Source organism: Halichoeres trimaculatus, unplaced genomic scaffold (genome assembly GCF_033239565.1).
Source record: "Halichoeres trimaculatus isolate MK-OKI-2021-1 unplaced genomic scaffold, fHalTri1.1 fHalTri1_scaffold_13, whole genome shotgun sequence".
Classification (NCBI taxonomy): Eukaryota; Metazoa; Chordata; class Actinopteri; order Labriformes; family Labridae; genus Halichoeres; species Halichoeres trimaculatus.
In genome coordinates this window covers 6,884,991-6,910,412 of record NW_027437191.1, presented here as the reverse complement: position 1 = coordinate 6,910,412, position 25,422 = coordinate 6,884,991, and the positions used below count along the sequence as shown (strand labels likewise).

Genomic DNA, 25,422 nt, shown 5'->3' with positions numbered 1-25,422 from the left:
TATTGCAGTTTGTTGAGTTGTTTTGAAGGGAGACCATAGAAAATGCTGTTGCAGTAATCGAGTCTAGACGTGATGAATGCATGTATGAGAATTTCAGCGGTGGGAAAGGAGAGGGATGGACGGAGACGGGCGATATTTTTGCAAATGGAAGAAGGCAGTTTTAGTGAGTTGATTTATGTGATGTTCTAGAGTGAGATGAGTGTCAAAAATGATGCCGAGGTTATGGACATGAGAGGATGGTGTGAGGGTAGCATTGCCAATTGAGAGGTTATGTTTCTGTGATGAAAGATGAAATTCTATTCTAAAGCTGAAGTCATGCTGATGTATGCTAACTGCTAGCATATCCATGCAGTTTCCCATATACATTAGCATCAAGCTTGTGCTATTTTGTTATTTTGGTAAATAAGGTGATTTATACCGTTTCAAATGTACTGAATATGAATCTCCTGAGAGAGAGTAATGAACATTTCTTTATGAAGTCAGTTCTTCAGTAAAACTTCAAGCTGTAAATCCTGAATCTGAGTTTTCTTGGGAAATGTAAGCTAACTGCTAAGCTAAGAAAGAATTGATAGGGGAATCCTTACCACAAAGGCTAACAATATCGATGGATTGAAACATTTCTTATCGATTCTCAACAGGAACCTGTTTTCTGTTCCCATCCCTAGTCCCAGACCTCTTTCATAGTCATAGTCTTGCAGTGTATTGAACCTTGCCTTATTTGACCTCACCTCTTCCCTCACGTCTGCCTGTTACCTTTGCCTGGTCTGCCTATCTGTGTACTGACCTCTGCTTGGATATTGATTAAAACCTTTTTGCCCTTTGAACTCTGGTTTTGGTGTCCTGCATTTGTGTCCACCTTCCTGTGCTAAAGTTCATGACACATTTCTGTCATTCAAAGATTCAGTGAATCAGATGGAGTCACTTTGAGCTCCAGTTTACTCCCACTGCAGCCGTCAGAAAGAAACACTCAGAGGACGTCACGTTTGTCTCAGGAGATTTTTAGTTTTATCTTTGTAGCAAAAACAACAAATTGAACCACAGAAACATTTTTTTACAGCTCCAGGTGAGAAAAATGAACAGCTGCTACTCGTCACCTCCTCCTCTGTTCACTCATCTTTCCTCTGGAGAATGATACAAAAAGAACTATATGCAGAGACTGTACACACGCAACCAGTTCAGAAATATCACAAAAGTCATTCAGACAGCATATGAGAAGTGACAGCATCAATGTTTACACGACTCTAGGGTCTTCTGCAGCAGGAACATGCAACACATGACAAAGAAAGCAAACTTCATAACGATCAGAAGAAGTTCCTTTACGATGGACTTCAGATGGGTACGTTCAGGAAGTTTAATTTACTCATACTCAGTATTATTTTCTGAAAGGTCTTCAGGAATTATATGGGTGCTGAAGAATGAGGGGAATGTTTTTGATGCTAACTCATTGAAAAATACTGCTTTTATGTAAGTGAATGAAACACAACATCAGATTTTATTTAAGAGTTTTTGGAGGATGCTGACGAGAATTGTGCTTATTGGGCTTAAACTGTTTCTCTGACACCTCTGTGATACCTTTACATGATTTACAGCTCAATATTATTTACATCTCTGGATCTCTGGCTGGTGTCTGAAAACTCTCAGTTTGGAGCTACTCTCTGGAATCCTCCTCCACTGTTGCCTTGGTACAAAATCCTTGTCTCAACCAGTGTTTTTCTGTTTGCTGTGACAAATTATGAAATAAGGCCAGAACAATTTGAACTACATAGTTAGGAAATTGAAGTTATTGATACATTTATTATGCTTGTTTAAGATTTACCAATTAGTGACATCACTAATTGAGCAAATCTTGGGTTCTTCTCATGTGACCTCTTCCTCTCAAGACTTTACCCACATTTAGTACTGACATCCAACAGTTGGTGAAGAAAGCCTTAGAAGTGCTTTAGATCTGTAATTTTGGTAACCACCAGCAGGAGGCGACTTCACAGTTTATATAAAGCCGTCTGACTGAATCAAAGTCGGTAAGAAAATGTCTCAACTCCTCAATTCCATTAGGTAATCCTAGTGGTCTCAGTATGTGATTTATGCAAACAAATTAGCATCCAAAATAATTCCACAGTTTGCTTGTAGCTTAGCATTTTCTAGCTTATCTTTGCCCTTCACCCCCCTTTATATTATCTAAATCTCTGTTTCAAGTCTTTTCTTAATAGCAGTTTATTTTCAGAGTCATTGTTTCTTTTGGAGTCAATATGAAGTAGGGGAGGATGAAGGCGGGGCTATCTGAGACTGACAAGCCATGGGAGGTGACAAACTAGAAAATGTCAAGTCAAGATTTTATTGTAGTTTTGGACTCTGATGGCTGAAACAAACCAGATGTGTTTCTGGTCCAGCTCCTCTCTGTCATCAGATAGGTTTCCACTTGAGTTGGTGTGTCAACTTATACTAGATCTGCCCGATTGTAATCCAGCTGCTTCCCTGCTCCGGCAGGTTGCAGCATATAAGCAACAATGCTGGATGCTGGAGCTGTGACGTGACAATTTACAAAAACGAAATCGGACAGAAGGTTCACACTAAAACTCCTGGTGAATTTCAAAATAAAACAAACCGTGATAAAACCAGATCATATTTAGCTTGACTATGAAAACAAACCAACATGATGAGCAGAGCCATACCAGGAGTTAATAGGTTTGAGGTTTTACAGCCCAACATGAAGGAGAAGAGGCTTTTCGACGGAGTGGGAAGTGACTCTAGCTGTCTGGTGAATCTTGCAAGGAGCATAGACTGTATATAGAGTGGACAGTGTGGCTCCGCCATTTATCATTGTACAGTTTTGAAGCCAAAATACCGCCGTCTCAGGCGCCACCATTGTAGCAGTTGTGCAGCCAGAGTCTGCGCAGTAGAGACGATGAGGGATTCTGGGAGAATCTGGGTGGAGCTGGGTGACAAAAATTATATATTTTTTTTTCTTACAAGGATCTTATCACTTCTTGACTCTACCTTCTGACATATTTCACAATCCCCCCAAAAATACACGAGAACGGCATCTGTCAATCATCGTTAAACGTTACGTAAAACCTTGTTTTTAACCTCGTATAACTACTGAAAATGAAACTGTCAGAAAAAAGAGGACTTGAATACAAGGCAGCCAAATGCTATCTTCAAATCATCACAACAATCGGACGTGAGAAACATTTCTACAAGGTGTATTAATTTTTTAAAGTTTGACCACAGCCCATCTGGAATAGCTGGAAAGCTGTATTTTTTAACCTATACTGCAGCCAGCCACCAGGGGGAGCAGTTTTTGCGGAGACCTCACTTTGAGCCTGGCAAGATGACTTCCATTTTTTTTACAGTCTATGGCAAGCAGCTGGACTTAACATGCAGCCAGTGTGAGTTCATGTACCAAGTCAACACATGATGGAGCAGAACTGGACCAGAGACACACATGGTGCCACAAGGAGTCACTCTTCATTGTTGCACCTTGCTAACAATGCTAGCACTAGCTTTATGTTATAACTTAGCCTTTGCTAACTCCTTTCCAGTTTCACCTTCTTGTAGAGTTATGGTCATTCTGGTATCAAGATGGTGTCAATGAAATGTCACACGCTAGTTTTTAAAACAGGTGTGGGAAAAACAGAATTCCTTTGATTGTTAGTTCAAAGAACGTTTGTTTGACTTATCTTTCGAACAGCCAAACCACACCACTGAGAATGCCTCTGGTCTGTCCCCACTCCTTCAAAACACTGGATCTGATAGATTTTAATTCAAGTTCAACTCAAGCGGGCCCAGATCAGATACACAAGGCTCCTTTTTCTGCCTGATCCTAGAGGAACAACTCATCAAATTGCACAGAGTGAGACAGGAAGCCGAGCACGGAAAACACCAATTAACACCCAGTGACTTTCAAAATAAAACAAACCAGATCGTGTTTAGCTGGACTTTAAAAACAAACTGACATAAGGAGCAGAGCCGGACCAGGAGTTAGCAGGTTTGAGGTTTTACACCCAACATGGAGGAGGAGAGGGTCAAATCCTGGGACGTGTCAAACTGAACATTCAGCTGATGTAAGAGCGCTCAGGTAGCATGCCACGGAGCAAAGAGGAGCAAACATGGCTCTGGTCTGATTCTAGTGTAACTGGTTTGTTTCCAGCTTCCTTTATTCTCTGACTGTCTGGCTTTACTGGGGCGAGGAGCAGGAAAACAAAACGCTTGTCTCCTCAGCATCACACTAGACTTTGGTGATAAATTGAAGCTATTTGTGATAAAAATGATGACAGGTAACAGAACGGCCCTCTAGCTTTTCTCACAGCATCCAGTATTGACCTGAAAATGTCGGTTTTGTAAAAAATGTACCATGTGTTATGGATCAGTGTAAAAGAAGGGAGTTCCTAGAATCTGCTTCAAATCCCCAATAAAAAAAAAACAAAAACAGAACAAAAAAAAACACAATTTACTACAAGACCTAACGGGTAAACTGTACACGACCAAACAGGCCTACATGTGGGTGTGATTATCCTTCCTGTTGCACCAGGTTATTTAGAAATCATTTGGCATTTTTTAAACAGTGAACTGAGTCCTGACAGAGCAGCCAGGGGATGATCAGTTTACAAATTCAAAATGATGAGCAGAGAAATATCGACTGACCCCTCAAATATATATACTCTGTAGAGAAAGTAAAGATATTCAAATACAACTCTGTCAATAAATCTTTTTTTTCTTAAATCTGAAGCATCACATCTACATATATATATTTATATATATTCAAATATTTATATTTTACTGCACCGTTCAGTCAGAGAAGAGAAACTGCATCAGGAGGTCACCGAGATGAGGATGAATTTACAGCAGAAAATTTAAACCTGGACACACCTTAAAGTTTGTCAAGGCAAAGCCAGTGTTGTGTTTGACCAGCAAAATCAAAAATATAAAACTTTAATTTCATTACATACTTTGAATTTTTACAGAAGAATAACAGTCCATGAGCGCGACCTCATATCTGTGTCAGACAGCACCGCTTCACTTCAGCCGTTTGAATCTGTCTCTGTACAACGCCTGAGTGAGGCAAAGGTCTCTCTCCTGATCTTTGATTTGGCTGTGACTGTGACTCATCAGTCTGAGTCTGAGGAGGAGGAGGAGGAGGGAAAGGAGTGTGCTTCATGCAGGACGAAGGCTCTGAGACCAGCAGGTCTGTCTTGGCATGGCCGCCTGTTGGGGCAGAGTTTGATGGAGTGACGGGTCTCTCCTACACAGTACTCTCCATCACCCAGTCGGCGCTGTCCAACGTGCCCTTGCTCCCCCCCGTGTCCCCTTCCTCCTCGCACTGCAGCAGCATGCCGTTCACAGACAGGCTCCTCTTAGTCCAGATGCTGCTGATCCGTCGCGGTTTGTTGCTCAGCTGCGCGGCCCCGGCGCTCGTCACGTCCCCCATGTCGAAGGACTGACTCCTCCTGGGCTTGGCGTCCAGAGGGAGCATGAGGAGCCGGCTGAGGCTGGAGTCCAGAGTCCGACCCAGCAGCGGCTCCCTGTCTGTGTGCGGTTTCCTCACCGCGGTTGACGGGGCGCTGCTGGAGGCCCCCGCCTCGCTGCTCTGAACCCCCCGCAAGTCCAGAGAGGTGAAAGCTCCCAGGAGGTGGTCCAGGTTGGTCCTGGGCTTCGACTGGGCTGACCTCCAAATGTTTGCCAGGGCGCTGTTGGGGCTGTACGAGCCCCCCGCCAAGGAGCCTGAGGAAGAGGAGGAGGAGGTGAGGCTGCTCTGGAGGGAGCCGCACTTAAACTCCACCACCTCATCCTGCAGGGTCACTTTAGCCTTGGCCTTTGGCTCGGGCTGGGGCTGCGGCTGAGACTGGGGCATCAGGAGTCCGTTCTGCCCCAGGCGCCCCCCGTTAGTCTGAGAGTGAGTGTCGCTGACGTTGGTCAGCTTCCCCACAGGGGGGTCAGTGTCTGCAGCTTTGTACCTCACCATAAGGATGACGATGAAGACCAGCAGGGTGGCCACGATGATGCCCCCCACCACCAGGATCATGGTGCCCCCCAGCAGCTGGCTGGGCAGAGACTGGCACTGGGGGTAGTCGTCCTGGGTGAAGAAGTGGGTGCAGCCCACCACGTTGGTGGCGGTGAGGGTGGTGGCTGAGTCGTCCCAGGCAGCGAGCACACACAGGTCGTAACGCGTCCCAGACACCAGGTTTGTCACCAGGAAGGCTTTGCTGGAGGCCGGGATCATCCTGAGGAGAAGGAGAGGAGAGTGGGGTTACTTCACATCCAGTGGATCCAACACACACAGATGAACATGTTAGAATTGACTGAGAGGAAAAAAAACCTCAGCTGAAAAAAAGTTATTTTGGACCCACTTGAAAAAGAGCAGTTTCAGTGCCCCACCTCGCCCACACAGACGCACAAAGGTTTGCAGGAAGTCTGTTTTTACGCCTCACAGATATAAAAACAGCTCCAGTAAATACCGTGTGATTTATCCGTTGATATCTGAAGAGGTTACTCATTCAAAACCAACACATTCACTCTCAAAGCTCTTTTCACTGAGCCACGTTTCCTCCAAGCACAGCCACAGTTTCTATTTGCATTTCCTGGAGTTTGTCTCCTCACTTAAGTCTCTCCGGATGCTCCTGTAACAGACAGCCAACAGTAATTGGCTTTATCTCTCAGAGCCATCTGTCTCGCTGCAGCGAGCAGAGGGTCTGTGATATCTGAGCTCTGGAGTGGTCAAAAATAAATCGACAGAAAACTCAGAGAAAGGCTTGAGAGTTCTGTCTGGGCAGAGAGACCGGTCAGGAGGCTCTGTTGCTTGAGGAGGAGGACGCTGAAGAAATGTCTCAGGTGGTATCAAGCTGTAAGCAGGTGTGTGTGTGTGTGTTTTCCACAGTTTAACAGATAGCAGCAGGATGTTTCAGTGTCCCGAGGAAAAACAGCTCCTGACTGCCCGAGGCGAGCAGCTCAGCATCCAGCGGCAGGTGGTAGTGATGCTGTTACACTCACTCCTGCCGTTTGACTGATACAATCATTCACCTCCAGACACACAGCTCCCCCTGCAGGGACTCACATCAGACATGAACCTGACGGTCCGCCCCTCAGGCAGTCTCTGGGTAGATCTGTATGGGAGGCTGTGAGCCACACAACACCAAATTAAATCATGTTTGAAAAGAGATTAAAAGCTGTTCAGGATGCAGTGTCAGATTTAAATGAGCTCACATTGTCTCTGTGCCCCTAAATATATATAAATAAATAAACACTCTCATCCGTTTAAATCTAGGACAGGGCCGGATTAATCTACTCAGAGGCTAAGCTAATTAGCTCATGAAAAAGATGCTCTTGTTGACTAACATTACCATGATATCAGCGCTGATTGTACAGTTAATGACTGATAGATTAAAGAATTAAACATGAACATAGACTGTGAAAAAAGATGGACAACGTCCCCAAAAGTGAAGCCAAAATGGGATGACTGCCTTCTGGTGACTGGCTGCAGTGCTATATGGGAAATGGGTTACGTTACAATTTCAAAATTAACCAGAACCTGAAACAATTTTTTTTTACATAAATTCTGTCAAAGTAAGTTCTTTTCAAAAATTTACTTTTGGGCTTTTCATGCCTTGAATGATAGAGGAGAGGACAGTGGTTAGAGCAGGAAAGGAGGTGAGAGTAGGGAGCAATATGCGAGAAACAGGCCACAGGCTGGACTTGAACCCAGGCCACCTGCTCAAGGGCAAACCTAATGTGGCCCCGACATAAACCACTAGGACATCTTACCCCCTGTTAAAGTAAGTTCAAGGGTTTTTTTCTGACAAATTTAAAGAGGGGGTATTCTGAGATCCCACATTCTAAACATGGGTATAAAGTGACAATGCTGGATATTCAGACTAAACATGCAGAAATTCAAACTAAGTATTCATAGTATTTATGTCGTAGAAATCCCTGAATCTGTTAGTAAAATAGTCAAAATACTGAGTTTTAAAGTAGCACCAGATCTTCACGAGACTTGCTGAAATAATGATGAGGTCATCACAGGAACTCCTAATTGTTTCATGACGTGAAAAAAGGGTGGGCCTCAAACACCAAGGCCTGCCTTTAACTTTGTCCCCAACAGGCCTCCTTAGGGTTGGCCAATCAGAGAGAAGGTGGTTTGTGGAGAAGGCAGTCTTAATCTTCTAACTTTCACTTTTTAAATGAAAGGGACACAAATTCCATTTGACTTTTTTAAAGGACAGCGATCAAAACAAAGTGAGAAAGACTTTTCTGAAACACCAGAAAGAGAGATTTTTTTTTTCCTTAAGCCATAGATCATGTGAAGCTGCTAAGGGGGCACCAGAGAGACAAAATTAAGACAAAAAAGGCATAGTACCCCTCTTTGAACTGTTATCATTTTTTTTTTAAGCTAGAAGAGAAAATTTGACATCATGGATAGCAGGTGTGTTGATACATGAGGCTCTGTGGACTGCGAGGGATTTTTGTTGGTTCATTGTTGAATTTATAACAACAACAATAATAATAATAATAATAATATATTATATTTATAGAGGTCTTTTTTTTTTTTTTTCAAAAACTCAGACACTTTACAAAGCAAACAAAGATAAAGAGCAAGTTAAAAAAGATAAAAAATATACAAAATACTGAAATACAGTAAAATAAATGTAAGGTAAAAGGCAAGACAAAAACACTGAAAAGGTAAGGTCAGGACCGGGGTTTGTTAATTTAAGTTTTGAGTTTTTACTCGAAAGCGGTGAGGTCAGCAGTATCACGGAGGGGTTGTGGGAGGGAGATCCAAAGGGAGGGGGCAGTGAAAGAGAACGCTCTGTCTCCCCAGGTTTCGGTGCCTCATCCTAGGGATGGTCAGCAGGTTTACGACTGAGGAACAGAGGGTGCATAGGGGTGGAGGTGTGGAGCATGTCTGTAAGTTAAGAGGGGGCCTGGTTGTTGAGTGCTTTGTGGGTATACGGTATGGGACAGGAAGCCAGAGGAGATCTTGAAGAATGGGGGTGATGTGCTCACAGGAACAGGTACAGGTGAGGAGTTCTGAATATACTAAGTTGTGAATGTGTTACGTGTTGGTCAGATCGAGGTGTTGAACATCCAATCTGCAGCTGGAGCCAGAACTTCATCAGAGTTTATTTCGGTGGCGTTGTGGTCTTTTAATTTTTTAATTTTTAGAGAAGGAAGCACACTATCCATACGTTACGAACTATTTTCTGCCTTTAGCTGAGAGTCAGAACAGTGAGTGGAGTAAGAAACTTGGTAGACAGATGGAGCTATGACGTGACAAAGGACTGCAGGGTGGAAGGACTACAGCCTCTGTACATGTGACACATGATTTAACCTCTGAGACAAACCAGTGTGACACTTCTAACCACACCAGGGAGAAATGAGGTCAGCCTGGATGGCCGAACATGTTTCCATTTCACCAACAAGACTCTTTAGAGGACATGTCAAATCTAACTGGTGTCTGTCAGGAGTGGAGGAGGGAAAAGGGGGGCCGTTCAGAGCCTTCAGAGTCCACAGGGACCAGGTGTGATGGACCAACAAGCTGTTACTTTGTCACTGAAGTCCCTGTCTGCTTTTTGTCTCCTGTCAGTCTCTGGCAGCCTCGGCAAACTTGATCCAGATTTCCTCCTCCACTCGTCTGTGAAATGTCTGAGTGAAACTGGAAAGAGTTTCCAGCATTGTGGGAATGTCCAGAAACTTGTTGGAGTGATATTAACACAGCAAGAAGATCCATTACTACACAACGCTCCTCCTGCATGGCCTACTCCGCCCCAAAAACCATCATTATTACATTGATGTCAACAGACCAATTTACACCCCACGTCATCAAAAATTGGGGTGCATTTTGTCAACGCAGGGGGCATTTAGCCCCATTCATTCAGACAATTTTACACCATGGAGTTAACTTCTGAAGAGTTCAGACCGTTTCAGAGCTACCGCTGTTTCGTAGTTAAAAGTGGCCGTGCTAACTGTTGACTCTCAATGTGACTGGGTTTTTTTATGGAGACTTATATTCTGATTAAAATTAGGTTAGAAGCATAAACCAAATAAATATTCCCCATATAAACACCTCAATCTGAAAAAAAAATAGACTGGAACTAAATGGAATTTCATACTGACGAAGTTTAGCAATGAGATGAGAGATCTGTGTTTTTCTCTGCTAAAAACGATTTCTGTGATTGATTTTGTAGTGGTGGTGGACACTGGAGCCTAACTGTCAGACAGAAAAAGTTCAGAAGAGCAGAAGAAAGATAAACAGGAATGATATAGAGCATGAGCCAAAGGCCAACACGGAGGCTAAACTGTTTATGCTTATGGTTATTCCCAATATCAATAGCAGAGTGGGGCACCAGTTGTGGTAATGTATTAGTTAGAGTTTCACGTCAATATGTAAGAATTTTAGAATAGTTTTTCAAAATGTTCTCTGTCCTGTTCTGTTCTTGATGCATTGATAAGAAAAAACCAATCTGATGAAGTATATTCAGTAAAATACTGTGGAAGCTTAGAAATAATAATAATATAGTAAATAATAATAAAGACCCTTTTCAAATCCCATTGTGTTGATTTTTTTAGTAGGATTGACTTTTCCAAATTGATCATATAAACTATTAGTTATTAATACAATTTCTGTATCCGGAGATGCTTCAGGTATGAAGAACTGAGTCTGACATTTGTTTGTCCTGATGTTGCAGTATTATAGCTCTATAGCTGCATGTTGTCGCATGTCCAACAGGCCACCATGTGCCACAAAAAGCACTAGGCAACAGATTTTACTGTGTCCTTTGACATCGTTTCACTCACACTGTCAAGCCAATAGTTTCAACTTTCCACTCTCGTCTGTGTTTCTGCATCCTTTGCTTTTCAATGGGGCACAGGGTGGAGTACCAAATGCAGCCACAGACATGTCTACTTCAGGTTTCCTGTGACTTTCTGTCACCCAATTAATGATGAGCACTTATTCCACGCTGAAAATCAACCAACCAACTGCCGTCTCTAGTGGGTGGACGCAAACGCATGTTGAATTCAGGCAGAGTGGTGCTGCTTTCAATAGGGATGTCCCGATATTACATTTTCACTTGCGATACGATACCGATACTGCAGCATTGAGTATTGGCCGATACCGATATTAATCCGATACCATATCAGCATTAAACATGCATACTTTTATTACTTATTTTGTAGTATGTCTGTCATGTAAGGAAAGGCTTGATTAAGTGATTTTATTCAAACAAAGAACAGTAGTCAGCAACAGTAGGTATGAGGAAAAACTGACCCATTTATTATTAACCCATGGGTAACAGAAATTTTAACATTAAACATAAAAAATACCAATAACTGAATTAAATAAAGAACAAATTAGAAGACCCAGAAAATAACCAAAATAAATCAAATAAAAACAGCAGGAGTGGGGTCTGGAATGGACTGCTTATATCGGAGATTTTAGATGCATTACGATATGATACCGATATTTGTTTTTTGCTGATATCGGACCGATATCCGATATCAATATCGGACTGGGACACCTCTAGCTTTCAAGGCAAACTGGAAGTGTGGAACAAATTGCATCCCGTATTGATTTAAAACGGGACGCAACCTTTAAGTGTGAAAAATGGGTCAATTCTGTATTTAAGGGACGGGTGGCAACCCTAATTCCAACCCACAGTCAGCAGTTATTCTGCAGTGGTCTGTTCAAACTTGAGAGTCTATCAATACAATGAAGAGTGAGGTTACGTTAGCTCTGCTTGGTAGATGACTGGCAGGAAATAACCAGGATTCACTAAAGTTACACATTACAGACATGTCTCGGAGCACCCGGCTGTCAGTAGCACTCTGTGAGGACGGCTACTAAACTACGGGATAAACTGACAATTTGTTTGTTGTCACGTTAGCTTGCGGATATGTATAGCACCAGGCTGCTAGTAGCGCTACATGTAGCCAGCTACTGATAACTGTACTGGTAAATACCTTACCTCATTATGTGTTATCTGGTAAAAAGTTGACTTGAACAAAGAAAATTTGTGCTAAAACAAAAATGCCCAGACGCCTGATTAAAAGTCACGTCTTTACAACAGAGTGCGTGAGACACCAGGCCAGAAGGTGGTCCACTTAAAACAGATCCTCCTTACAGCATCTTTAGCCGCGTTTCCACCGAGCAGTCCTGTTTGGTTCAGTACGGTTTGGCATGGTTTGGTACAGTTAAGCCTGATCCTGTTTGTTTTTCCACAGCAAACTGTGCCCTCTTGTGGTAGGTAGCTGAAAGCCACAGCTGTTAAATAATAGCGTGACATAGTAGCAGCACGACACAGTTTACCCTGCTATTAAATCCAACAAAGAAGAAAAATGCGACACAGTAAACAAAGAGCATAGATGAAGACATGCAGCATTTTGTCCTCTCTGTGATTGTCATGTAGCTCTTTGATACAAAGAACAATCAAGCTTTGTTTCAGAGAAGACTGTGTGCTGCCAGGAGAAATGCAGCCGCTGTCGCACGGTAAGTGACGATTCTTTCGACCAATTGACAGTCTGCAGTGTTGTAGCTCCACCTTCTGAGAGCGGATCGGTTCAGTCTGGCACCCATACAAAAGGGTACCAAAAAGTGGGACGGCTTGTCACGGTGATTTGGGGATCTGTCCCAGAATAAGTCAGTGGAAAAGCCGCAAAATGCACGCCGTACTGAGACGAACCAAACTGGTCTGCTTGGTGGAAACGCAGCTTTTAACTGCTGATACTCTAAATCCAGTTTTTACTTTGTGAATTTAATGAAAACTTGTTTTTTGGCCAAGGTTATGACCTAAAATGGACTCACTATGGAGGGTAAATATAAGTGAAAGTATTTTAACAGAAACAGATTTTGTGTTTAAAGTGAAACTACAGTACACTACAGTCCTATTACTAATCTTAAAATACGAACCATTAACGTTTTGGTATATTTGGTGCAGTTTTCTGGCTCCTTTATTATAACCCAGGTCTCAGACTCAGTGATCTGTGTGCTCCTTTTGATTTAGGAGAGATAACAGCCACAACACTGAGTGGCTTATCTGTTTAAACTCACCATTAGTCACCTGTTAGATTGGTGTTGTTTAGGTAAGAAATGTGTTTTTTGGTGGCTAACACCATCACGTTGCTTGACAAACTACTGTACTCAGCAGCACTTCTGTTGCTAAGATACCCACACAGCCATAACTGTTTACAAACAGTAAATTGGTCTGTTAACTGAAATATAACGTGTCAGTATCAACAAGAGAGAAGATAACACTAACTGAAGAAGAAAAAGTCATCTGAAAAGTAACATCTTTAACTTTAAGACATTATTTGTGTCACAAAGTGAAATGTTTGTTTTCAGCTGTACTTTTTTTGTTGTTGGAGGTTTAAAAACTACACCTTTCTTTTTCAAGGTGCAGGAATTTGCTCTGGCAAATCCCCTGATGTGAAACAAGTTTTTTCCATCTGTCCAATTAACCTCAAAATCTTTTCAACAAGGAAACTTTCTGCACCAGAGATCATACATGAGTGAGTCAGAAACATCATAACTTCTGTCCTCTCTTCCTCCCAATTAGTCCACGGCGCTCAAACAAAAGACGCCGTCTTCTAATGAAAAGTTCCCTCTTTCCAAAAAACTTGCTCCTTTTCATTACGCTCTTATAATTGGTTGCCTGAGACTGGGAGGGAAATTCTTCTGCCTGCTCTCTGCAGAGTCAGGCTCTAATTGATTTCAGGTTGTCTGCGTAGACGACTTTAATTCGTTTAATACGTAAGAACAAAGCAGCGTCCGGAGAAACCTATGCCCGTGCTTATCACGGCGAGATAAAAGTCTTTGCCGCCCCTGCAGGCTGCAAAAGGCAATTTGTGGAGTGTCCTGCTCAGCTCCTCGCGCTGGTGTGAGGCTGCAGCATTAATCAGAGCGAAGAAGAGGAGACACGGGGGGAGATTGGCTCTGTGCTTCTTTAAGCTCTGTGAGAGATTTATTAGGAACACTTTTATTATCCCTTCTTCTTAGTTTAAAGAAAGAGCTGACAAAACAAACACATCTTTCCTGGACGCTGCATCATTCCTGTCCACAAGCTTCAAACTGTTTATGGTTCTGCTTTCCTCCCCAGCTGAGACATTATACATCATCTCTATTGATTTCTTCAGGCTTCTCTCCCTGGACTCGCACAGACAAGGTCATGCCACGCGGTCTCCTGCCCCACTGACTCAGCGTAAACATGGGCGTGACGCCGAGAGATTTGATTATGCTTATATAATCAAAATCCCTGACGTCCTCGCGGTCTGCAGCTGTAAAGGATTAAATGGGCCGTGACATTTTTCCGTCTCTGTGCGTACCCTTGAATATCTCCTGGTTGCTTTACAACATCCTCATCCATCTGAGCGTAATGGGTGAATGCTTCAGGGAGAGGAAGCCGTGCTGAAGCGCTGCTTTGTGTTACTGTACGTGTTTGATGAAACAGCAGAGCTGCTGTAAACCTGCAGGGAGCCTCATGTATCTGTCTCTCCCTCTCTCTCTTTCCTAACAGAGTGGTGGCGTGGATGTGATTACAGCTCACACCAACCAAACGTCCACTAACAATCATCTGTACGTCTGAATTTAGACCAACATGAATCCAAGACTTAAATCATTGAATTTTAATCCTGCTGGATGAAAACACATCAGCTGAGCTTCTGTCGACATAACAAGAGGAAAGAGAAGGTGACAGAAATAAACGCTAACCAAACTGAACGTGCAGTCAAGGAAAATTAAACAAGTGACGTATGAAACTGCAGAAAACACCTCAGTCTGGGAAGTTAAATATGTATTGAATCAAATAGGCTTTTTTTTAACAGTGATTTGTTTTGAAAAGCTAAAACAAAGCTCGGTGCTGCTTTTGAGATAACTGATCATCACATACTCCTACAGACATTAGAAAAACTACTTAGCTTTTCATGAACGGCTCATATGATCAATAAATCCTCTGTACACACCAGGAAAAGTTATGGTGTTCCTCAAGGCTCAATGCTAGGACCAGTTATCTTTATTTCATATCTGCTTCCTTTTGGTACTGTTATGAAGAAACACTCCGGAAACTTTCACTGTTATGCAGACGACACTCAGCTGAGTTTCATCGATCATTAAAGTGAGACAAAAAAAAAAAAAAAAAACACAAAACAACAATAGTTGTTAAACTCAACCTAACGTTTTTTTCATTGCTAGGCGCCGCCCAGTTGTGGCTGCCTGTTATAGCAGTTCTCTCTGTTCCTTGTCTTCTCGTAATTTTTTCATCTCTTTGTCGTCTTTGTATTTGGAGCAGATCATTACTTTGTATGGCTCATTTGTTGGTCATGGACACCAAACTTTTTGTGTCTTTGGTGATATTTTTACTATTTTTCATCTTGTGTTTGTCTGGAGATCCTACGTGTAACCATGGCTGCATTGTTTACATGTAAAATCAGCTGTAAGCAGCCTGTAGCATGTCAGTGCTAACTGGTGCAAGGCCTGATGTTTCCTCACAAGGTGAGGAGAAAGAGGTGAGGTTGACGTCCTGGTTCTCAGGTGTGAGCTTAGAAGTGACAACATGGACCTGTCCTTCCAGCCATCGTTGTTGGGAACGTAAGATCTATCTCCAATAAGATGGACAAGCTAGCCATGCTAACCAATGCACAGTTTTTACACATTGTAAAATGCTCAGTAAGTAGATGAGAGAACTAAGGAAGAGATGACAGTGACGAAACACAGAAGAATAATCGAAACTGTTAAAAGGAGTACTTTTTATTAAATTACAGCTACAGTCTGAAAAAAAGAGAGGAAGCATGGCTACCCTTGGCCTTCAGGAGAAAACGCCACTGATCAGGACCTGTCCTTTGACTCTAACATCCAACAGGTCTCAAGTACGGTGTTTTTTCCACCTTCCTGATAATAGAAAAATCAGACACATCTTGTCTCAGAGAGATGCAGGGGAAAAATTACAAACCAGTCTATGGTTTGTTTCTTCTAGGTTGGACAACTGCACCTCTCCTTTATTTGGCTGTCCTCACAAGTCTACTGATGGTTACTGATGATTCTTTTGACCAATGAGCAGACTGCAGTGTTGTAACTCCACCTTCTGGAGTGGGACGGTACAGGTCGGTAATTTGCTATCCGTCCCAGGATTAGTCAATGGATGATAAAATGCGTACCAAGACAAACCAAACTAAGCTGCTTGGCGGAAACGTGACCTGAAAGTACCAAAAAGAAGAGGAGCCTTTTGTTATCAGGCTCCTCTTCTTTGGGATCATCTACAGGTCAGGGTCCTTATTGATAAAGCTAATAGTTAGACCTGGATCAGGTCTGGACTAGGGATGCAACGATTATAGATTTTGATTGCACGATTATAGTCTGAGGAATAATCTCGATTTCAGGATTATAACGATTATCGTACATTAATTTTACAACACTGATAATGAACAAATATATTAAAATCACATGAACGTTCTTTAGAGATGTCAATGAGCTTTGTATTCCTGTCAGAAATAACAGATTAATCAAATAACACAGTACAAAATAATAAATAAAGATAAACATAAATTATAACTCTTCCAATTGGAATTAAATAAAGTGACCTGTGCTCTGTAAACATCTACGTCAGTATTCCCCTTTTGAAAAAAATACAGCGTCTGTGTCTGTCAGTGTCAGTGTTGTTGAACTCTTAGGCTAAAAATGAATAGGAAAAATGAAACAAATAATCCATGCCATGATGAACTTTGATTGGATTTGCAGTAATGATTTAAGTTGTAATTATTTAAATATCTGAAATAAAGTATTTTAAGCATTATTATTAATATAAGACTAAACTTAACTACATTGATCCCCCAGAGGAAAATGTTATTTGTGTGTAAGTAACTTAAGTTTTATTGTCATCCATGCTGATTTTTAAATTCATTTTTAGTAATCTAATCTATTCTTTGGATAATCTTCATACATTTATCTAATTTTAAATGTGGTCTGATTAAATTCTGTCTATTATGGTCATTATTATTGTTTGGTTGAAGATTAATCATGATAATGATAATGGATTACATTTATGTAGCGTTTTATCCTTGACTGACACTCAAAGTGCTTTACAAGTTTTAGTAAAAAAATATAGGTTGAAAAAAAATCTCTTATGATGTGTTAATAGCAACTGAAATGCAATTAATTTGTTCCCATGGTACATTGCTGGAAGTCTACCAGCTCCTGATGTTATTTTAGTGTTTGGAACCTGATATACTAAAGGATAAGTTTGGTTTATACAGTAATACCCGGAGAGCTGACTTTGAGGGACAAACGTAACGATTAATGGAGTTTTAGGAGCGGCGCTGTCTATGCCCTGATGGATCCCATTATACGGACGTCCGCTGCACGATTTTGGATCTAAATGTCTCCCGAAGCACTGCTTGGATCAGGAAAACCTTCGGGGTGAGTATTTTGTTCTACTTCATTCTATAAACAATGTAAAAGCTGTATTAACCGAACTTATCCTTTAACCTACAACCTGGTACGTTAACCTACAATGCCCAGAGTTTATTCAACACAGAGGGGAAGAAGCAGACTGTAACGTTAAATGGTCACTGACGGAAGCCTTGAGAGGAGGTATTTTGTCCTCCGTAGGCAGACACGCTGCTTTGCTGCTGTTTGTTTACACTGAGCTGAAAGCTCTCCTCCCACTGCAACGCCACTGACAGTAGTCGACACGTTTATATTTAACTCCTTTCAACTCAGTTATTAGGTGTTCCCTTTAGTTCGGCGTGTAAAGCAGGGTGGTGATCCCGCAAATGCTGCATTAAATTCGACGTGTTTGAGCCTTTCGCCGAAACTTCTCTTCTGCAGGTCTTGCATACAGGTGAACCGTCGTCCTGAATAACTCCCTCGTCATTTTGTGTACCCAAAATGCTCCACACTGCCGACTTCACTTTTTTCTTTGGTGGAAACAGAGCTTTGATGCTTGATGCCTCTGCCATTGTAGCTAATGTAGCCTAGCATAGTACGGCTCTAGAAGCAGATGCAACGCTGGTTTGTTTTCCTCACGCGCAGGTTGCGGCGAAGATAATGTCCCAACAAGATGTCCGTTTTTTTGCGGGTGAGAACAGAAATACTCGGTGTAGAGGAACCTCTGGGATTAATTAACCGTGACGTTACAAACCGCGGTTAATAGTAAGACCGGTTAATCGTTGCATGCCTAGTCTGGACTAGCTCATACTGTCAGGAGGAACTGACACACTGAGCTCCTGTTTCCCTCTTTCCTCTGTCCTTTACTAACTTTAAAAGTCAATGACCATGGATCTCTCTGGGAGTGCCTTAGTTCGGCTTAAGGGTTCCTCTGGGTCGTTGCTGTGGACGGCCTGCTGCTGAGGACCTGACAGACTCAACTCTGCCCACCTCACCATGTTGCTACACCTCTCCCTCCCTCTGTCCAGCCTTCTGTCCGTTAAAGGACATTTTTCTTTCCACTGTGACTTCTTAAATACTGCAAAGGTAAGTACTCAAGGTGGGTTCAGATGAGATCAGACTTCTAATCCTGTCTTCATGTTGGGTCTTGGATTGATTTACTGAAAGCTGGGGACAAGCTGATCACATCAAACTATTCTGTCTTCATGTCGGTACTGTGGTAAAAGCTTAAAGCTACAGGGTAAAACTACCCAGCCTGCAGCGTTTTACAGTCTAACTTTCATATAGTTTGGATGCTGCATTGGTTCACGTGTGGACTCCACACTCAACTCCTGTCTACATTCAGCTCTGCTTCAGAAAACTTTGACTCTGCCTTTAACTCCTTAGAGCTCAGTGATAGAGTTGGTTTTATTTCTCTTGGATGGTTGAGGGGTCAAACTCCAGCACATACAGTCCACTTTGGGATGCAGAGACATGAACCCCATTCGTCTGGTATTTTGGTTCTTGCAGACAAAGTGTGAACCCAAAGGTTTCATTTGAGGGATTCACTCTTAGCTGCAGATGGCAGACAGGAGTTCAGTATCTGCAGAGTGATGAATGAAGCTGCCACAAGTGCCCGAACCCACTTCTCACTCTGTTTTATTTCCTACTCAAGTGATTTTTTTTGCATTGAATAAATCCACCTGAATGATAAAGTATCAGTATTTCCACTCGTGTGCTTCTTAAGCTGCCCCTGTGATTTCAGCAGTTTTTCACTTTCAGCAGCTACAGAGGCGTTTTTTTTTCCCCTGCCAGTGACGCTTTTTCAAAAGTCTGTTTTGTTGTGAATGACCCTCAGGCTCTCACAGTCCTAAAGAAAGGATTTACGTCAAACCTGGAGTCTAAGCAACAATGTTCCAGTCATGGAGCGGAGAGAAGTTTGTCCTCCATCTTCAGGGTTTGAAGAGGAAACAGATAAAGACTCTCACCTCATGTGAACAACAGCAGGACACAGCTGAGGTGAGGAAGTTTTGTGGATCCTCTGAACCTCAGCAACTTTTTATCTGAACTTTTACAAAGCGTTGTCTTCATTTAAACTCTCCTGAATTCAGCCCTGTTCTCAGGAATCAATCTGTGAGACATTACAGGCTGCGCTCTGCTCAGCACAGACACTCCACTTATTAAGGCAGAACATCATATTCTCACAGCAGCGCCACACTCATCCCTCTGGATCTGGTATTTTTAACTTCTTAATTTACCTGCTGAGTTCCTTTATTTCAGCTCTTATCGGCCTCAGCTTCAAATGAAGACTTCCTCGGCAGACACCATTACTGGGTTCAGGAGAACACGGAGGGATATTCCTCCTGTTTCTCTGATATTCAGCTTAAAACTTACACCAGCTCCACCGCAGATAACTTTACAAATAATGAAAGTTATCAGGGCATTTCTTGAGTTTTGCTGTTCCCTGTTCCTGATGTCCCCAAAATTCTGTGTAAATACAGGAAAACTCATGAGAGCTATGTGCATGAGATGTGAAATTTTCTTTTTTGTTTTCTGGAGGCCAGGGTTAGGGCCAAAGAGTGATCGATGCAACAGCTGCTTCAGGTCTCATCTGTTTTGATTTTAGAAGATGGTATTGCTGTCACTGTGATCTATTTCACTTTCAGCACTTACGGTTGGGTACCGAATGAAGTACTTTTATAGGTACAGTCTGAAGTGTATTTGTAGTACCGAGTACCGATTGACATAAAATCAAAGGGTGCCATGTTTGATACCTAAACACATCCTTGTGACCTTGAGGGAGGGGAAGAGTGGGTGGTTTTTCCATGCTGGACACAAACACAGTATTTTAAGTTTACAAGTAGAGAAATAAATGTGAAATTGAAAAACTTTGAGATTTTATTGTCAAACAAATTAATATTTATTACAACATGAACACACAAAAAAGTACTTAAAATTGGTACCGTTGAGTACAGATAACCGGGTACTGCGCATCGGTATTGTATCATTTCTAATTTCACTGCTAATGGTTGGCTTTCTCCTTTCTTTTTAGTATCACAAGAACTAACTAACTTTCAAATCGTGCCGTGCTTAAGCATGATTCACTTCTCTGCTTTGGCCCGCTTCGGAGAGGTGTGCTTCAGCATGGTTTACTTCATGCACAAGCACAAGCATGCGGACGGCGCATGTGATCTATGACGTATGGTTGCTGTGAGCGCATCTCTCGACAATCATTTTAAACGAAGCAGGGGTGTTGGAGGGCTGTGTCGGGCTATAACGACTTAACATGAGTCTAAAAGTCTCTAAAGTTGTAGCAGTGCTCTCTGTGTCTCACTCACTGTGACTCTGATGAGATCATGCTTCATATAGACAGATACTTCACAATGACTTTGGCGGGTCGTGTGTGTAATACCCGCTAAAGTCTGGTTCATATTGGAGTCATGTGATCGCCGATGAACGGTGCTGCGGGGGGGCAATCATGCTTAAGCACAGCACGGTTTGGATAGCCAGTGTGACTGCACTCTAAATTTACACCTTAGCTAAGTGGTTTGCACAAAAGGGTGCCCCAATTGTTTAAAACTGTCATTGAAGTGCCCTCTTGGAAGCCAAAACGCATGCTGAAGTGCCCTATTCAGAGCCAAATTAATGCTTAAATGTCCCATATTGTGCAAAATTCACTTTAGACTGGTTTTGTAACAGTAATATGCGTCCTCAGCCTGTCTACAAACACCCCTGAAATGAGATAATTCTATTGTCTCCTTCTCTTGCTTGCTCCAGACAAAGTTTGCTTTCAGGACATGTGTGCTCAAACACGTAGAGTTGAGATGTGCCCTGCATGACGTCATGCGGGGCAGAAGTTGAAAAAAAGTAGCTCCTCTAGGCCCGCCCCTTGTCCTACTCCTTCTGTGCAGCGCATTTTTCACTTTAGCTGCTCAGCTGTTTTGGTAAAACGAACATGGCGAAGGTACGAGCGAGGCACGGCGGTTGCTCTGTTGTTGGCTTCACAAAAGAGCACAGAAGTCTTTTTTTTAACTCCATCACATGAGGTTTTGAAGACGCAGTGGATTAATTTTATTTTTGATGGAGATGCACCCACAACAACTCCTAAATTGTTGTATGTGTGTGCTCACCATTTCACTTTGGACTGCTTTCTCAACGAGGGCCAGTACAAAGCAGGATTCGCCAAGAACCTGAAGCTGAAGCATGGATCTGTACCAACTGTCTGTGACCCAGCTACATATGTGGGAGCTATTAGTTTTACTCATTTATGTTGCTTTACTATATGCTCTACCAAGTGCGATAGCCTGATGAATGTGGTTTTAGCATGGCAGCTAACGTAAGTTACGTTAACACACATGAGTAAATATCAGGGGACATTAAAGAGAAGATATATGGACATATATTTCACGTGAAGCTAGCTTTATATACACCAGTGGGGAACCTTCAGGGACTTCTAGGCCTTCAGAGAAGGCCTTAAAAAATCTGGACCAAAAAATATACGTATCATATATCTATATATATGTATATATAATTTCTCATTTAGTTGAATAAAATACATTTAATACATCATGTAAGTTTTAAAATTTAGTGTACTGCAAAGTTCACTTCAGCAATGAAAGGGTTACTGTCTTGAAACATGTTATCTCTATAGGAGCCCAGTTTGCTGGCTCGTTTAGTGGTTAGGACTTCACAAAGGCCAGGCTGTGTTTTGGTTTGGAGAGAGACAGGACAAATGACCAATCACGATTTGATTTTTGGGGGGGCGGGACAAAAACTGAAGAGCATAGGCCTTCGTGTAGTCCGAACAGTGGGCAGAGTGGTAAGAGCGGTGAAAGGAATGGCAGAGGACGAGGGCGAAGTTGTGGCTAGCTTGTTAGCATCTTTTTCAGCGTGTGCGAGTAAAAATTTCATCCGGTCGCGCTCGTGCGAGTGCTTATGTCTTAATACTTCATCTATCACAGGCACTGAACAAGACATTGTGGTTTGAATTCTTCCTCTCTTTCACTGGCTCAGTCAGTCTCCTCCACCTGAACTCTCCCTGTTCTAAAGAGAGAGCGCTGTCGCGTACATGTGCAGCTCGTATGTGCATCACACACCGAAGACAGACAGAACTTCATAACGACACGTTTCACTATTCCAGAGTCAGCCTTCTCACTTTATGATTCCCGCTGCTCTAAACTCTCCTGATTGAAGAGGATGCTGTGTTAGAGCAGAGCTACGTTACTTTAACTCACGACATGTCAACACCAAAAAAGAAAGATAGAAAACAGCTAAGGCTCTGGTCAACTCTTCATCAACAAGTGCAGCACAGTTATCTGTCTCGGTCTCTGAGGTCTCCTGCAGCGTCTTTGGATCAAACCAACTTAGAGAGAGGCCCAAGTACGGGACTTCATTCACTCTAAAAAAATATTAGCGATCACAGGAGCATACTTTAAGTGGGGGGACAATCAGGAGAAATCACAAGCCGGGAGAACAGCCAGAGAAAGGGTTTAAAAAATGGGAGACTCCCTCCATATTCAGGAGTGTTGGCAGCCTGCCAGCACTCTCGATGGGTAAAAGTAACAAGTTTATGACACAGATTGACAAAGATAAAAACTAAAGACATTTTCTTCACCATTTTAGGTTATTTAAGTAAGTTTTGTAAACTCACTTAATAATGTTCGTCATTGTTTTATGTAAAGCCTCTTTTTTATTTTTATTTTATTTATTCAATGAAAATGTTTTTCATTAACTACTTTTTTCCACGAGGATTTCTTTTCTAGGCTGTGAGGGCTGAGGTGAAGGCCCAGCTGTAGTACTCACGGTTCGCCACCGACATACACAATGTTATGTTTTGTTTGGACGGATGTGACTACTTGTAGCTGTGGTCTAATAGCATTTGGTTACTTAAAAGGTCCCTAGTTCCTTGACAAAAATGAAGTCTGAATTGCTTGTAACAAGAAAAAGAAACATCAGCCGATGGAGAAGAAAAACGTGATTTGTAAAGTTTCTTGAAATAAGAATAATGTCTCAATACAGATGACCTTCCCCTTGTTACATTGGCAGATTTTGTTTACTTGTTACAAGCAATTCAGACCTCATTTTTTCTTTAAATAACCTGAAATAAGATACATTTTATTGACTGGTCGGATGAATGTGGCTCACATTAAGTCTAAGATGATATTTTGTTTTTACTGAAAACAAGACAAAAACACTTGATAAGATTTCAGTTTGAAAGTGTTAAAATATCCCTTCATACCTCCTCAAAGTGAGACTACAGAAAAGATGTGTTTGTATGGAAGCCTCAGAGGGATTAAAAGTTCCTCTGGGAGCTTATCAGGAAGAGTCGAGGCGATCTGAAGTGGAGGATAAAGAATTATTGACAGCAGCTGCTGAATTTGAATTTAATTCACTTTCCTGCCCCCTGAGTCTCCTTCCTGACAGACCAAAGTGTGAGCGTATTCAGTAGAATTTCTATACATCCCGTCTTGTTTTGCAGAGCTCTTTGAAAGCTCATTGACATGCATGAGGTGTTTTTAACTGGAGCCTTCTTTGAGTCAGCTGTCATTTCTGTACATATTGTGCAGCTTGGAGCATATGCTGTTTGACAATTTGCATAAAATGAATGGTTTCTGTTTAATTACACAATCCTTTCCAGAATTAGGTTTAAATGCTGATTAGAATGGGAGTGATTTATGCATGGACACACCACGGATGCTTTACTATGCCTTATGAATGCTGTAAAGAATTCTCAGTGTTACAATTTGCTGGAGTCGTAAGATATAATTAGAGAAAAAGTGTAAAACAGCCTTTTTAGGAAATGAACAGGACTAACAAGAAATAAAATGAGCCTCATAATGAAGAGGAATATTGCAAATAAAGGAGGGGCCAACCAGCCCAGGGGCTGCAGCTCTTTGTATCCTATTTTCCACACTTTACAAAGAGTCAGTGATTAACACAGCCTGGAGTAAAAAGGACTTTTCTGTCTGTTTCCACTTTTGTTTCAGGGGCTGTGAAGAAAGGAAAAAAAAAGCTCATCTGTGAAAGTTTACTCTCTAACAATTTCTGCTGGACTGACAAAACCCTCTGCCTCTTCCAGAGGAGACCTCCTGGGCAGAGCCGAGCTTAATAAAGCACACAGCGCTGCTCTCAGAGAGGACGGAGAAGTCAGGTGATGAATAAGGGAGCAGAGTTGTTGTTTTTCTGCTGATGAAACAACAGACCTGAGATAATGGGCGGTTCAAACTGTCAGAAAGAGTAAACCATACGACCAACGACATTAAGCTTGATCAATCTGTTGGGTGTTGATGTAGGTGACACCTGTGGCCAGATTTAGTAGCCTTTTTTTTAAACAAAGACTCCATTTCCCACAAGCACCATCACCCACTGTGGTTTGTTTGGACTCCTTTTGTGTAAAATAGATAATAAAGTAGACCAGTTTGTAGCCTGGCTTTCTTAGGATTCCCAGCTGCTATGTACTAAAATAAGGGTTGGGAGTTGGGGAGTTGTGACCCATATCGAGAAAAATAGTCAACTTCTCAAATGTATTCAATGAAAAAAAGATGCAGTTTAAACCTAAAACAGCCCAAAATGGCTGAAAGAAAAGAAAGCCCATGTCTCATGTGGTCATTTTTGTATTTAGCCATACTTTTTTAGTCCATCGTAACAAACTTTGTGTCTTTTACTGCACTGTAAAATGCCTGGTGTTAACTAGCATTACAGGGAATTATTGCCACCTCTTTGCTGCATAAAAAATCTACTTCAAAATAAAAGCTCAGGATTTTTCTGTTGGTATTTCCTTTTTGCTGTTATTGCCCAAATAAAGGCTCAGGGACCACTGAAAATGGGTCCCTGACCCACTTTTGGGACACGACCCACCAGTTGAACACATCATTCCTAAACCAAAGATGTAGCATCGTGTTTTAATTTGGTAACTTGTAGCTCATATAAACCGTAACAAAAACAGCCAGAAAGCCAGGGTTATCCACCGTCTATGGCAGGGGTTCCCAAATTCTTCAGTCCACAACTACAAAAATTTTAATGCAAAAGACTTGCATCCTTTTGCCATTGGAACACACAACTGGCCAATCACAAACCAGGCA

General features: G+C 42.0%; 1 protein-coding gene across 1 annotated transcript in view; it reads right to left on the bottom strand.

The window, feature by feature from the left end:
* Positions 1-996: 996 nt before the first annotated feature.
* The window catches only part of lrfn2b (leucine rich repeat and fibronectin type III domain containing 2b), a 273,402-nt gene continuing 248,976 nt past the window's right edge, over positions 997-25,422 (bottom strand). Inside the window, exon 6 of the mRNA XM_074685512.1 lies at positions 997-6,218. Coding sequence (XP_074541613.1) covers positions 5,240-6,218 — 979 coding nt within the window. The 3' untranslated portion in view covers positions 997-5,239. The remainder of the gene's footprint in view (positions 6,219-25,422) is intronic.